The sequence below is a fragment of the Thamnophis sirtalis genome, unplaced genomic scaffold (genome assembly GCF_051295495.1).
Source record: "Thamnophis sirtalis isolate CommonGarterSnake01/CBP01778 unplaced genomic scaffold, rThaSir2_p1.2 scaffold_5, whole genome shotgun sequence".
Classification (NCBI taxonomy): domain Eukaryota; kingdom Metazoa; phylum Chordata; class Lepidosauria; order Squamata; family Natricidae; genus Thamnophis; species Thamnophis sirtalis.
In genome coordinates, this window is record NW_028261385.1 from 121,526,744 (window position 1) to 121,541,294 (window position 14,551).

The 14,551-nt window shown below is 36.6% G+C and overlaps 1 protein-coding gene across 3 annotated transcripts in view; it reads right to left on the reverse strand.

Moving 5' to 3' along the window:
* Positions 1 to 43: 43 nt before the first annotated feature.
* The window catches only part of VPS54 (VPS54 subunit of GARP complex), a 40,796-nt gene continuing 26,288 nt past the window's right edge, over positions 44 to 14,551 (reverse strand). For all 3 annotated transcript variants that reach the window (XM_014057024.2, XM_014057023.2, XM_014057025.2), the window contains 10 exons: positions 14,009 to 14,190; positions 12,842 to 12,954; positions 10,847 to 10,910; positions 7,833 to 7,938; positions 7,411 to 7,498; positions 6,281 to 6,402; positions 5,618 to 5,698; positions 4,806 to 4,913; positions 3,138 to 3,232; positions 44 to 1,163 (listed from right to left, as the gene is read on the reverse strand). In XM_014057024.2, coding sequence (XP_013912499.2) covers positions 1,058 to 1,163; positions 3,138 to 3,232; positions 4,806 to 4,913; positions 5,618 to 5,698; positions 6,281 to 6,402; positions 7,411 to 7,498; positions 7,833 to 7,938; positions 10,847 to 10,910; positions 12,842 to 12,954; positions 14,009 to 14,190 — 1,065 coding nt within the window. In that variant the 3' untranslated portion in view covers positions 44 to 1,057. The remainder of the gene's footprint in view (positions 1,164 to 3,137; positions 3,233 to 4,805; positions 4,914 to 5,617; positions 5,699 to 6,280; positions 6,403 to 7,410; positions 7,499 to 7,832; positions 7,939 to 10,846; positions 10,911 to 12,841; positions 12,955 to 14,008; positions 14,191 to 14,551) is intronic.

Genomic DNA, 14,551 nt, shown 5'->3' on the forward strand with positions numbered 1-14,551 from the left:
ATTGGTTTTTGTTGGTAATAATATTAGGAAATAAGTTAAATAATTCATTTTAACAGTTTTATTTCGATTGACAGTGATTTCTGCTAATGTTAACAGATAGGCATGCCTGTTTGAAAAAAGCCATAGACACACAAAACATGGTAGACTATTGTTGTACATAATCATCACAAGAGTAGGCACTCACTGGATTTAGATAAAAATGCTGTGAGGTGAAATACACAGGCACTTTATTACTTTATAACAGGCAGGTACCAGCCTGAAAGCATTAAAAATGTTATAAATTAATACCCCTTATACCGTTGTTTATAGGTATATTTATTTCTATGCACCCTTGAAATATTTTAATTGGAGTGTGGGTGGGAGAGACTTGGAGGTAAGTGTTACATGGAAACTGACCAATTTACACTCTTGTAATCACCCTCCTTAAATAAACAACAAATATGCTTGAACTGCCTTTCCCGTTTGCCCATATAAGAACTGGGCAAGCTTTACAACTTCATTTTAAGATACAGGAAATATTTCAAATATTGTTTCCTGATGAGAGTACATCTTCAATTGAAAAAAAAAATACTTTGGAACATGACTGCACCTTAACAAATCCAAAGTTATGTAAGTAATCAAGAATTTATAGAAACATCTGTAAAAAAATAATTTTAACAGTATACTTTTATAGTGAAAACATTTTCAAGATTTCAACAGCAAGAATTTTCAAACTGTACCATCATTAAATAAGGTGAGACACCACATGAATTTCATTGCACTAGAGGAAATGCAAAGCATCTTTTTAATATAAAGACTTACAAAGCACTCTCTAGACACCAGCTGTGTTACAGCTATGAATTCTTTTGGATTTGGTCCAAAGAAACCTGAGTCTGGTTCCAGATAGAATGAAGAAACTGCACAAAGAACTGCTGTTGCTTTTGTTGCAAAAAGAGTTCTCCCCAAATAATTCCTAACAGCTACGTTCTAACACATTTCGAGAGTTTCTTCTTCAGTTTGCAATAATCCATCTTCTGCAAAGAAGAAATCATTCCAATGTGGAGTGGCAAGTTGTTAGTCACCTCTTCTGTTCCCAGATTTCAGCCATGTTTAAATCTAGAATCTGAAGCCCTTTCAGTGATTGGAGGTTTCCAGTGTAAAAAGCTACATCAGCTGTAACCAATCTATGCAGAACAGAAATAAACATTCAGGAAATACATTTTCAAACCATGTTAGACACTGATGCCATTTAAAATATATGTTGAGACCTAAACCATTTGTTCTAATATCTTTATGTTTTATGCTGGTAACAGAATATAAAGCACTTAGTAAACAGACAGTATCACCTTCTGTTGGACATGTTCTTACCAGAAAGTTTTTAAGGAAAATAGTTGTGAGTTCATACTATTACTTGGCTAATTTTTCTACCCAAATCCAGTTTTTATCAACTGCAAAATGATCCCAACCTCAGCTTATTCATGTGGTTTCAAGATGGGGGAACGCTCCAGAAAAAACAACAGAATAATGAGTTTTAGCATTTTTTGAAAGTATACATTTGTGCATTCAAATGTATAATTTGTTTGAAAATATTGAACTACAAAATTATAACACTATGGAAATGAGGAAATCTCCCTAAACCCATGTTTTATTAATTGCAACTATGGAAGAAATAATACCAGTAAAATATAAATACCAATATATAATCAATGTTGAAAATGAACATAGATGTGAGACCTGTTACTTAATTTTTTAAAAATCTTGGAATCCTTAAGAAGCAAATCTCTATTGATAGAAAATTGGGTTTGTATGAGTGAACTCCCAACCACACCAGTCTCGCAAAACCCCATCAAGCAGAGCATAAAACGCCCGCTATAGATGATGGATGCTTCCAATCTACAGCATCTTCAGACTGCATAACAGAATATGGGAGATATAGCTGAAAGTATCAGTAAGGCCCCAAATTCTAGTCCAAAGAATACAGACTTTTATTTACTACAAAGAATAAATAGGTTACTCCAGACAACATAGCTGTGTTTAAAACTCTGGCAGGTTGCAATAGACTGAGAAATGGCACATAGATTTACACTATCAGCAGAGCTGATGACAGCTGAGCTGATGACCTACTTTGATTTCTCCCTCTCCCTATACTGTATTCCAATTAATAAAGAATTTTGTAATTTTAAGAAGTGATATCCAAATTTATTTTCAGCTTCCTTCCCGTCACTAGGGAGGGGAGAAGAGAGCAATAAAATCAGGGTTGTAATTCAATCAGTGGTGCAATCCTAAATTTATTAGTTCTCACATAGACTAATACAGATTACGCATTGCAACCCAACAACATAGGAGCTCTGTTTTTGTACCGACATGATATGAATGGTAGCAAGGGAAAGTGAGGCATTTGCCTCTTTTACCAGAGCGCTTGGAAATATTTGTTTCATGGCATGTGAGGGAGAAGAGCCACTTTAATGTGGGAGCAAATATTTGAGTGTATCTGAGTCCGTCCTCCCTCTTTATTCCCTTAAAATGAAGTGTTGGTGAAATCCTTTTGCATAACGGACGTAGTGCTTTGTAGAGAATTTTTTTCCCTTTACTTCTGGAGAAAGCATTCAGATCCTCCCAGAACTCTGCACATATGCACATCCTCTTAAAAGGTCTTACACTTGGAGATGGACAGTCATGGGTTGAAGATCTCTAGCAAGGGATAATTCACTAGATCATGTGGCAACTTATTCTCTGGCTGACAATCAGGAAGTTCCTCCTGATTCAATAACCTCCTTAAAGTTTAACCACAGGTTGACAATGGAGAATAAGTCTACCTGCTCTTGTGCGACAACATTTTAGCTATTTCAAGGTTGACATAATATATTTTCTTTAAGATTAAAACATAGCCAGATGCTTTAACCTTTCCTCATAGGTGTTTAGTTCATTGTCTCAGCAACTCTGAACTTGCTCCCGTTTGTCACTGTCCTTCTTGAACTATGAACTTCTTGAACACTGAATTTCTTGAACTATTGAACCTGGGAAGATGGGTCTGTGGTTAAGTAAATTAAATCTAGTGCAAAAATTGAAGGGGGGAGAAATACAATTAAGATACTAACTTTTTATGCTGTAACAAAATACCTACCCCCAAACTAAGAAATAATTTTATTGTAACATACCCATTTTGAGGTCCTCCATCATTGACTACATTTAAGTGGGACAACTGTCTCTTTAAGTGAAATTTGTAACTTGCATTAATTCTTAAAAATAACATCTAAAAGATAATACAAAAGTTAAGAGTAAGAAATTATTCTTCTGAAGAATCCATAACTAGCACAAAAACTAAGTCACTATATCAATTTGTAGTTTCAGCAGCAAACATTCTTGTTTCTAGAGAAAAGTCTACTGCAATGGAAACTGAGAAAGATGATGATTCATGTTCTTAGGAAAGGGAAAGGAAATAATTAGGAAATCACAGAACAATAATCAGTTGTGCAAATAGCCTGACACTGAACAAGTGATTAAAACATGTAATTTGATAAAAATCTGTTTTGGGTTTATATTATTTGTATTTAATAGAGAAAAAATGTGAACCTTTTACCGAATTTCAGCTTGCCTGTCAGGGTTACTTTTGAGGTGAAATAATGTTCTCAGGAGGTAAGTTTTCGTGGTTACAATCTAAATACATCCATCTCTTATCTCTACAGTAATTTTATAATTCTGACTTTCTGCTCACCGGCTTTTTCTCCCCCTTTTCCCCCATTTTACTTGTTCTCTCAACAATTGTGTATCTTCACTGTTCCTCACTCAACCTAAGACCAGACACACCTGATGAAGTGAACAGTGATCCAGAAAGGTTTAAAATTAATAGTAGCACAAGATGCTTATTTTTTGTTCTTACAAAGAGATTAATGGAACTGCATTATAATTGTGCAGTGTATCTGCAGTCTATGAATCTAGGAATATGATTGCTTTAAAGAACTGCAGTCCTATATTCATGTTTCTGCTTGCTCAAATCTGATCTTTTTGGAATCAAATCTGAAACATTGCATCTACTCAATTTCTAGTAATCTACTCTTTCAATTTAGACAAACAAGTTTGCCAAAGATCAGATATAGCAGCATGAGAATAGATTTAAATACTTTATGTGCTACCAGAAGAAATGTTTTGTCACTATTCACACACACACATGAGCTACAGCAATAGCACTAGCACTTAGACTTATATACTGCTTCACAGTGCTTTACAGCCCTCTCTAAGCGGTTTACAGAGTCAGCATGTTGTCCCCAACAATCTGTGTCCTCATTTTACTGACTTTGGATGGATGCAAAGCTAAGTCAACCTCAAGCCTGATGAGATTCAAACTGCCAAATTGTAGGCAGGAGGCGGTCAGCAGAAGTAGCCTTCAGTACTGCATTCTAACCACTGCGCCACACAGCTATAATATATCAACTTAATTAAAACTAATAATTTACTTCTTTCATGGTATGAATGAATCATCTACCAGCATGCAGAGAGTAATAAAATAGATGTTTTAAAGTAAGATATTAAGCTTAGATAAGAGAACCCCAAAAGACTATATTTGGAAAAAGCAGAAAAAAAGAGATCAACCCCTTTTTTCTTCCCATCATATAGTTTCATAACTGAAGATTTTCTTGCTTTGTTCAGATTAGACAAAGCACTTCCCATTTTGATTTCCTCTTTTACTGTTACATGAATTATGTATCATCCAACAGTCAAATACAGTATTTAAAATGTCATTAATATTGTGTACTATGACCCTATTTTACATCTCTTAAACATTTGGGAGAACATTTATGACAGTTCCTCAGCAGCAAAGGGCTCACCTGTGTTTGCTCCTCAGGAAGCAGGTCATATATTGCTTCATGCATCTTTGCCATCTGCTTACAAATATTCCTGAAGCATATAGAAGGTACCGGAGCTTTCACTTCATACTGAAAATACAAACACGGGGGGGGGGGGGAGGTGTGTGTGTGTGTCAGTCACTGAACTTGTCTTCTGGATTTTGACTAGCAACTTATTTGTGAGAGGAAAAGATTGGAATAGAATCATTGTAGTAATTTCTCCATTCACCTCACTCTGTGAATCTGTTTTCCTTTGTGCAGGCTCCTATGCAAAAACAGTGCTACATTGCTGAGGTTTGGGCCACTTGAACTCTTACTATGAGTTAGAGTTGCTGTGCCATTACTCTATGAGGGATAAAAGCAGAGATTATAATCCTAAGGGATGGCATCAGTGCACTACATCCTACACATGTCTTTTACATGAGAACAGTGTAATCAGAATAGCCTGTAAATTGTAGGTATGAGTGATACTCCAAGGAAGCTGGTATTGTGGCTGCCATTATTCCACAAATATTGAAAGAACTGGTTTATCTTTTCTGTTTTAGGTGGGAAATATATAGGTTATGTCTATCATAGAATAACTATCTTATTGGCATGAAGTAATATTACAAGGATAATTAATTTTTAAGATAGTATTAAAATAATTTTTAAAATAGTATCTCCTGGCACATGTCATTGAGAATGCCAAAAGAAAAGAGAAGGAAAAATACAACTCAAGTATCAGTTTAAGTTCTAAGCAAAATGAGAAACTTAATACAAATTAAGCAATATCATCCCACCCTCAGATTATTTACCTTGGAAAGCAATTTGTCAAACAAGGTATCCATTATGGCTACAAGTTTAGTGGAAATTTCTGCTATGTGGTCATGGTAATCCTGGAATAAAAACATGATCATTATTCATATTATCTAAGACTTTGTCCTTGTGATAAATATCTATAAAACACAAAATAAAACTAAAAATGATTTCTTTGTGCCCCCACTGGTTTTTTATTCACTTTAACTGCAGTTTGGAAAAAGCAAAAAACAATTCTTAAGCTATTATAGAAGGTATATTAAACTGCCTTTTCCTCAAATGCTTAGCTGTTTTTTTTCACATTTTAAACAAATGAGATAAATGATTGCTCATCCAAGCACTCTACTTTTGATGGAGGATTGTTAACATCTGGGAATCTTTTCTCACGTCCAACAAATCTGGATGAAAGTGAACAAGCCTGTTTCTTATTAAATCCTTGAATGGCTATAGAAGTCCATCCAAGGAGAACAACATATTGTCTCATTTGCAACAGGGTATAATGACCTGTAAGATTTGGGTGTTCAAAAGAACAACTCTGACCTGGAAAAATTGACATTGCTGTCTATTTTTTTAGGAAGCACATAACATACTTTGAGGAGCCAAATGCTCCTTTTTTGGTTTGTATTTAGAACATTTAAGTCAGAAAGTAATTAGAAAAATACCTTGGTAATATGGTCAAAATGCCTAAGCATGCTGAACTGTTTGGGCTGCAGGCGAGCTTCAAAGTGAGCCCTGATAACAGGAATGTAGTATACTATAAGTTGTAGGCAGCGTGATGAAAGAGCTAAAAATTGAAGAAACAAAAGGAAAATCACAAGAGAAGAATTTCACTTTATACTAATGGACGTTTTTCAATGCCAGCTGTACCAGTAGTCTTGGTTAACAAACACTCATTCAGCAACTGTTCAAACTTAACCAGTGCTGAACAAGTAGTACTTCAACCTGTCCTTCAGGTTCTGGCCCTCATGGCACCCCTGTGGTCACATGATCATAATCCAAGCATTCAGCAGCTGACCTGGGTTTTCAACCATCAAAGTATCTCGCAGTCATGGGATCGTGATTTGCAACCTTCCCCGCTAGCTTCCAACAAGCCAAGTCAATGGGGAAGTAGGAAATCATGGTCATGTGACATCCTGACTCAACATCCCTGGTGACATTAACCAGGGACTGCCAGAATTGCTGTCACTAAGCAGCATGGTCACATCATGTGTCATGTCTTATGATCACTTACTCTGTTACCCCCAAAATAAGACCTCCGTGGATAATAAGCCCAAAATAATAAGGCTTTTGAACGCATGCACCTCCCCTGAAAATAAGCCCTCTCTGAAAATATTGCAACACAGCAGCAGTCATGAGGTAACCACGCTTGCCGCATCCTACACCTCAAAAATAATAAGACCTCCCCAAAAATAAGGCCAAGTGCTTATTTTGGAAGTCAAAAGAAAATAAGACCCTGTCTTATTTTGGGGAAAACACGGTAGTGCTAGAAATTCTGGTCTCAATTATCATAGCTAAGTAAGGACTACCTGTAGGACTTGTTCATTGTCTGCATTAAAGAATATCATTTTAATTAGAGAACAGCATTGAAGGAAAAGATTTAGACAGAAGGAACCACATTTTACAGACTGAATCTTATAATTACTTTTCTAAGGCCAAATTATAATATTCAAACACAAATTCATAAGAAAACATTAGATTAAGTCAAAATTTAAACTACGGCTCTTTTTCTTGAAACAAACAAACCTAAGGATAATTCACAGAACCACAGAATGTTTTAAAACCACAGCCATACCTAAATTCTTTGTAGTTATTGTTTTCAAGCCAACTACTTGTAAAGCACCTGCTCCAAGTACTAACTGACAACTTCTTGAGTTGAAATACTGTATGAGAAAGATAGAGGAATAAACAATTATTTAAAAAGTACATGCAATGTACTTAAAATTCAGTAATCCGATAGCACTTCTATGGTATGCTAGTGCATATGTTATTAAAAGGCATACACTTTCATGAACTGCAATTCACCTCATCAGATGCCTGGTAGCATTTTTTTAAATTAAAAAGTATAAGCTTATTACGAAATACTGATGAAATACTGTTTCTTCCAGTGTTTTTAATCTTACCATTTAGATTCATTAAACAACTGTATGAAAGCAATGTTAAAAAAAACCTGCAAGTACAGTCCATGTATTGAAAAAAGACTGGAAGCAGTTGTACCTTCAGTAAATCAGACAAGCGAGTGAGCATATCAGTCACTATGGAGGGGATATTATCCACACACTGGCAGTATTCAAGGATGATTCTAATTAATAGCAACACTGTCCTGTAAGGTAAAGAATTGAAGATGCCATTACAAATCATAGTACATACTGGAATCATATGAAAATTAACAACTTTGTCAGTGAAAAAGTTGGTTAACAAAAATGGCACTTTGCAAAGAGTGTTAGCAGACAACATACTGAAAGAATTAAAGCAACTGCACCCTTTGAAAGACCTACACAACTGCTTCGAAGACAGACTTGGCTTTAATGCAGCTGCTTTAATGCTACGAGAAGGAATGTTTTGCCAGTTTCAAATTTACTTTTCCATTATAGAGGATCCTTAATGGATTTCACATCACTACCAATTAATGTAATGTGGATACTTTTTCTGCTAATAAACCTGTTTGTTCTCTTTTTTGTCATATTTATTTTATTTTAATCCTCGTTATATATGTAGGGCCTTTTTAAAACTGTATAGTCACTAATTATCCTCCCTCCCAATGGTATTGCAATTTTGTAATATTCAATATTGGGAAAAAATGAAAAGGGTGTAGATTTGTTTTTAATAAACATAGATTGACTGAGTAAACAAATTTTACTTGCCACTTTCAAATTTGAAATGTCATTGGAAGAAATTCATTCATCACTGATGGAGAAGTATATTCAGTGATCATTGAAAATTATTTATTTTAATAACAGAAAATTGTGATTTTCTGCTTCAGAAGAGCCAAATACATATTTACAGAGGAAAGCAGATTCAATAAACCATACTGTTATAATCACTAAAGTACATGTGGCATCACATTATGAAGCTTATGTGTATCAATTAGCAAATAAGTTAAAAAGAGTCTAGTAAAAGCATAACATTGCTTATTCATTTTAATACTCACAGGTATTAAGAAATTATTTACTTAAAGATTTACCTCCTCTCATATTTATGTAACAGAAAGAGGGCATTTACTTCAAAAGCCATTTTAAATATGCCCTGTCAAAATAAGTAAAGTAGATGCTATGAGAGAAAAGGCTTTTCAATCAATGGTGCCTCAATTGTGTAATAATTCCGTTTTATAGAAATTGTTAACACTAGTGAGAAATTATTTATTTTCCAAAATGATAAAAACAGTTTTAAGTTTTGTTTAAGATCTTTCATGTTTTAGCTTTGTTATTTTAAGTTTCCATTTTTGCTGTTTTAAAAATTTGCATGATAAATCTTTGCAAAGTTCATATCTGTTTGATATTAGTGTTTGCGTGTTTATAATTTGTTAATTATCCAAAAAGAACATTAATTGGCCTTATTTGAATTATCTTAATACATACTTATATACATTTTCAGTTTATTCAATTCCTTTTTGTTGTGTTGTAATAAATCTTGATACATTATGCTATTTCAATACAATGATATTTATATAATATACTTAAACATTCTTGACACTGTATCATTTAGATAACTTAGAATATTGGAAATAAACAAAAGAAGTAAATATTCTACCAGTATTAGCTACAGAAATGTGTTCAGTTTATTAATTAACAAATTCATATTAGAGGACCATTCATTTATGGTATTAAATGCCATAATAACCCCTTATATTAATTTATAAGATATATTACAAATATCTTATACATATTTCTTAATAAAATGTCATCCCATTGTTGCATATTGGATATACTATGCTATTGCTATATAATCAGGTGAAATAAGATTCATCACTGTGAAATCAAGAAACAACCTGCAGCTTCATATAGGTGTTAAAAAGGAGGGAAAAGGATCAATCTCTGCAGCACTCTCTATGTTAGAAGTCTCTAGGTCAAGTTCTCTTCCCCACTAAGACATGCTGGAACCATCTACTGAGGAAGGACTGGAACCACACAGAACACTTCCCATCTCAACCTCCTGATGCAGACCAATAACATGGTACTATTCTACTTATTAGAGGCTTAATAAGACTGATAGGTGGGTGGGTGGGTAAGACACTTCACCCATCCAGTTCATGACAAAGGTTGTCCAAGTGAGCAATGCTGTTTCTATCCCTGACTGAAAATGATCCAGATAATTCATTTCTTCTGCTGCAGAGTTTATCCACTACCATCTCTACAATTTTCCTCAAAAAGTGGAGACTGGAGTCCAGGCATTTATATTTCCCCGCACTTCTGGATTCAGAGATGGTGTTTCCTGAACTGAATGCACCACTGCCTCTTTCAAGGCTGATAGAGACTTCCCCTCCGGGAATGAGGAATTGACAATTTGCTGGATAAAAGTCTTCACACATATACCACTTTCTATACAAGCCAGACGATATAAATTTCCAACCAGAACAGAGATAGTGACATAATTGTTACTGAAGATAATGAGAACAGACATCAAAATAAGTCCCATGTACCAGTTACTACCAAAGACTCTGTGCAATAGCAGCCAAGACTATAGCAAACGCAAGCAACTTTATCGGCAGAATGCTGCATAAACCAGTGACAGTGGCCCAGAAGAAGATCACAAAAAAATGCCTCTTGCACAGAATGCAATTCATCATCCTGTACAAGGCCACTGGATGACAGCCATCCAAGCAGTAAAATAGAGGAGAATGCAGTGTAGGCCTGATCATGGTACCTATCTATCCTTCCACATTTTTCTCCACCAATATCTAGGCATTGTTGTAGTACATCTCCAAAGGGGTCTCCGTAAACAAATATGCCACAAAGGATCAAAGAGACTACTCAAAGCGAATAACATCCAGGGCTCGTTAGTAGATGCTCACCAGCCACTGAGCAGAATAACCCATCAGAGAACCATGAAATTTTCAAACACCTTTTGGAATTCAACTTCACTGATTAGGTGCCTAGAGCAGACTATATGAATCAGTGCTATACCTATTAAATATTTTAATATTACTTTATATTAAAAATAGATCATATCAGGATATTTTGAATCAGAATTATTCAAAATAAGTTATGAAGGAAAGGGAAAGTTTATCTTACCCAACTACAGCATATTTTTGTCCATCAACAATAAGAAAATCAGTTGGCTTTCTTTCTTCAGGTGCTATAAACAAAAAGAAAAAAAACCAATGGCAAAATGTGGAATGCTCTAAATGTTAAATCAATCTCATTAAACTACAAATAGTCTTCAACCTATGACTATAAGTGAGCCTGGAATTTTGGTCATGAGTCATCATAGTTGTTAAGTGATACACTCATGTGACCACTTCTCTCAACGACCACACTGGCTGTTTTCCCTATTGCTGGCCTCTTGGGAGGCCAGGAGGGGAGGAAGAGGCCAAGAGGGGAAGAAGAGGGCCTATAGGGTGGTGGTCCTAGCTGGCTGAGGCGTTCTAGCCTACAATGGAAGGAAGTGGAGTTTCTACAGCAGTCCTACAGTTTTAAGAGTGGGAGCGCTGCCAAGCACCAAAATTTTGATCATGTGATCAGTAGGGCACCCCAGCAATCAGAACTTCAGGCAGGGTCATGTCCCTTCATTCAGCACCAGTGGTGGGTTGACAATTTTTCTACTACAGGTTTGGGTGCGTGTGACGCTTCTGCGCATGCAGGTGGAGCCTCCTGCAACTGCTAATTCCGGTTTGCCTGATCCATGCTGAACCGGGAGCAACCCACCTCTGTTCAGCACCATTTAATTTCAGACAGTCGCTGTACACTTGTAATTCGAGGGCTACCTATAATAGATTCTCATCTATTTAAGCACTAGCCCAGTAGGTCTCTTAACTCCATAGGCACAGCTACTTTTCTTTATCTATGCAATAAGAGAAACAAAGCAAGCTGCTGCATTATAGTGTTTACAGCATCTTGAAGCAGCAAATCTTAGGTTTCACTTTCCCCTTATTATGAAAAGGATATGTTTAGTGAATAAGGCAAGTGGAAACAAGGCACTCCCTATTTCCTGAAAAAACCTCAGAAGCCACACCCAAGGAGTACAGCTTTCAGGTTACATGAAGACATTTCAGATTTACTTTTAATTTCATTTCTCAGTAAGTGCATGCTGCTTTAGATTCAGTTCAGAAGACGCATTTCGGAACCAGTGGATATGCAAATTTAACCCCTATCTGTGACTCATTAAAACAGCTATGTTTATTACTAAGCTTTAATGAGTGCCAGAGGTAAGCGTTATCCTTATCACATTGGTCTTTCTCTTCGGGAACTGAAGAACTTGGTTATAATGATTTTGCCTGTCAAAGATTTGCCAAAGTACATTCACATGCAACAGTAGAATAATCTAGAGCAACGATGGTGAACCTTTTTCAGCTTGCGTGCCATAAGTGGGGGAAGCGCAGGGGGCGTCGTGTGTGGGCGTGCCACACCCATAATGCAATGCAAGACATGCACATGCACGCACTACACCCATTTTTTGCATGCTTTTTTCACCGTCCCCAGGTTCCAGAGGCTTTATAGAAGCCTGGAGAGGGCGAAAGAGCCTCCCCCGCACCCCAGAAGCCCTCCGGAGGCTTCAGACCTTCAGGAGGCTTCCCTGAAGCCTCCAGAGCAGTCAAAACGACCCTCCGAGCAAAGCGGAAGTCATTTCCAGTTTGCTCGGAGGGTCGTTTTGAGCGCTCCGGAGGCTTCAGGGACCTTCAGGAGGCTTCTCTGAAGCCTTTGGAGCAGTCAAAACAATCCTCCGACCAAACCAGAAGTACGTTCCCGAACTTCCAGTTTGCCCATAGGGCCGTTGTTTTGAGCTCCAGAGGCTTCAGGGAAGCTCATGAAGCCTGCAGAGGGCTTCCATGAGGGCGGGGGAGGCTCTTTTCACCCTCCCCAGGCTACTATAAAGCCTCTGGAGCCTGGGGAGGGCAAAAAAAAGGCTTTAAAAAAGGGTGAACTCAGCTGGCCAGAGCACGCATGTGCGCTTGCCAGCTGATAGGACAGCGCCTTGCGTGCCCTGACAAATGGCTCCGCACGCCACCTGTGGCACGCGTGCCATAGGTTTGCCATCACTGATCTAGAGTCTACTGAGAGAAAACTCACCTCCTGCTTTTTTCTCTGGTAAAGCAATTTTGCCATCTGATATAGAATCAACAAGATCCTGAAACTCTGCAGGAACATCAGCTTGCTTCCAGCGTTCATTATCAAGCAGAAGACTATTTACATATAAAAAGAAAATGGGGTTTAAAGGGGAAAAAACTTGTCTCTTGCATCCATGTTCATTTGAAATGCAACATTAGGAATGTTCTAACTGAGGAGCAAGATGCAGCATCAATTTATGTAGATTTTTATCTTAATTTTTTATTTAAAAAAATCCTTTTGGTGTTTATAATATTAAGTATTATTTCTTACCCCATGATGTGTAAAAAATGAATATACCATTTTGAAAATGAGTTTACTGTTTTTAAGTTTTTCTTTTGCTTTATTGCTCCTCTATTAACTTTGAAACCAAAGTTTGGATAAACACTCATGAAAACCTCATATGAAACAGTGACCCAGAGATGAATTGTTGGGGAATGGAAGCCATCTATTCCTTTGTTAGCTCAAGTCAAGCCTTTTCTACCACTGCAGTTCAGCCACTGCAGGCTTGATTTTCCCACTTATCAGTTTTCTCATGGCATCTGATGCTAAGATGTTGATTTATCTCAAAATCTCTAGATGTACACTGATAACCTGGAATATTTTTTCCACTTTCTCTACAAGTCTTTGGCTATGAGAAGTATGTGTCAGAAAAATGGAGGGAGATGATTAAGGAGGCTAGGGTAGATGGATAATATAGGCAAAAAAGGTTAGAGTGAAACTAACGTAGAGTGTACATAGCTATAAGGATCGATAATTAAAAGGGACCATGTTGGAGACTGAGTAGATCTTTGAATGGCATTTATTTCTCCAATCCCAAGAGAACCTGGAAAGTCAGTGTATGCAAGAGAATTAGAAGGGAAGGAATAATGAATTGTGAAGATGTGGAAGGGAGAAAAGTATTTTTGACAATTTTTGGTCTACCATATCCTTTCTGAAATCCACAGCGGTGCTCTACTTACAGAAACCTAAAAAGTGACTTAAAATTAGCTATCATTTTATTGATTTAATATGGATTCAATATGCTTCTTAGGCTCAGAGGTAAGTAATTCAGGTGGAATGCAGTGAATTTCAACTCCATTTTTTACTGTTCAGAGTGCAATAAGGGCTATGTAACAAACATACAAATACCTCAGCTTAGTCTTTCTTTCCTCATGGAATCTATTTACAAATCTATTAGCTTGGCTTTGAAGTGCGCCCCGCAATGACATACTCTTTCTACCACATATCTGTTCTGTATCCAAGATGAATGTTTCCATTAATCGTGAAAGAGCAACAAATTCTGTAGAATTCAGTTTCTCCAGGAATCCATCCTAAAGGGAGAAGAAAAGCTGATGCAATAGCACTCTACTTATTTTCATTTTTCCAACCCTATACAGGTAGTCCTCGACTTATAACTGTTCATTTAATGACTGTTCAAAGTTATAATGATGCTGAAAAAATTTACTTATAAACCATTTTTCACACCCTATGACCATTGCAGCATCCCCATGGTCATGTGTCAGAAGGTCTCAAAGGACGATCGCATGATCTTGGGAAACAGCAACGGTCGTAAGTTTGAACCAGCTGCCAAACATCTGGATTTTGATCACATGATCGTGGGGATGCCTCAAAGGTCATGAGTGTGAAAAATGGTCATAAATCACTTTTTTCAGTGCCATTGTAACTTTGAAA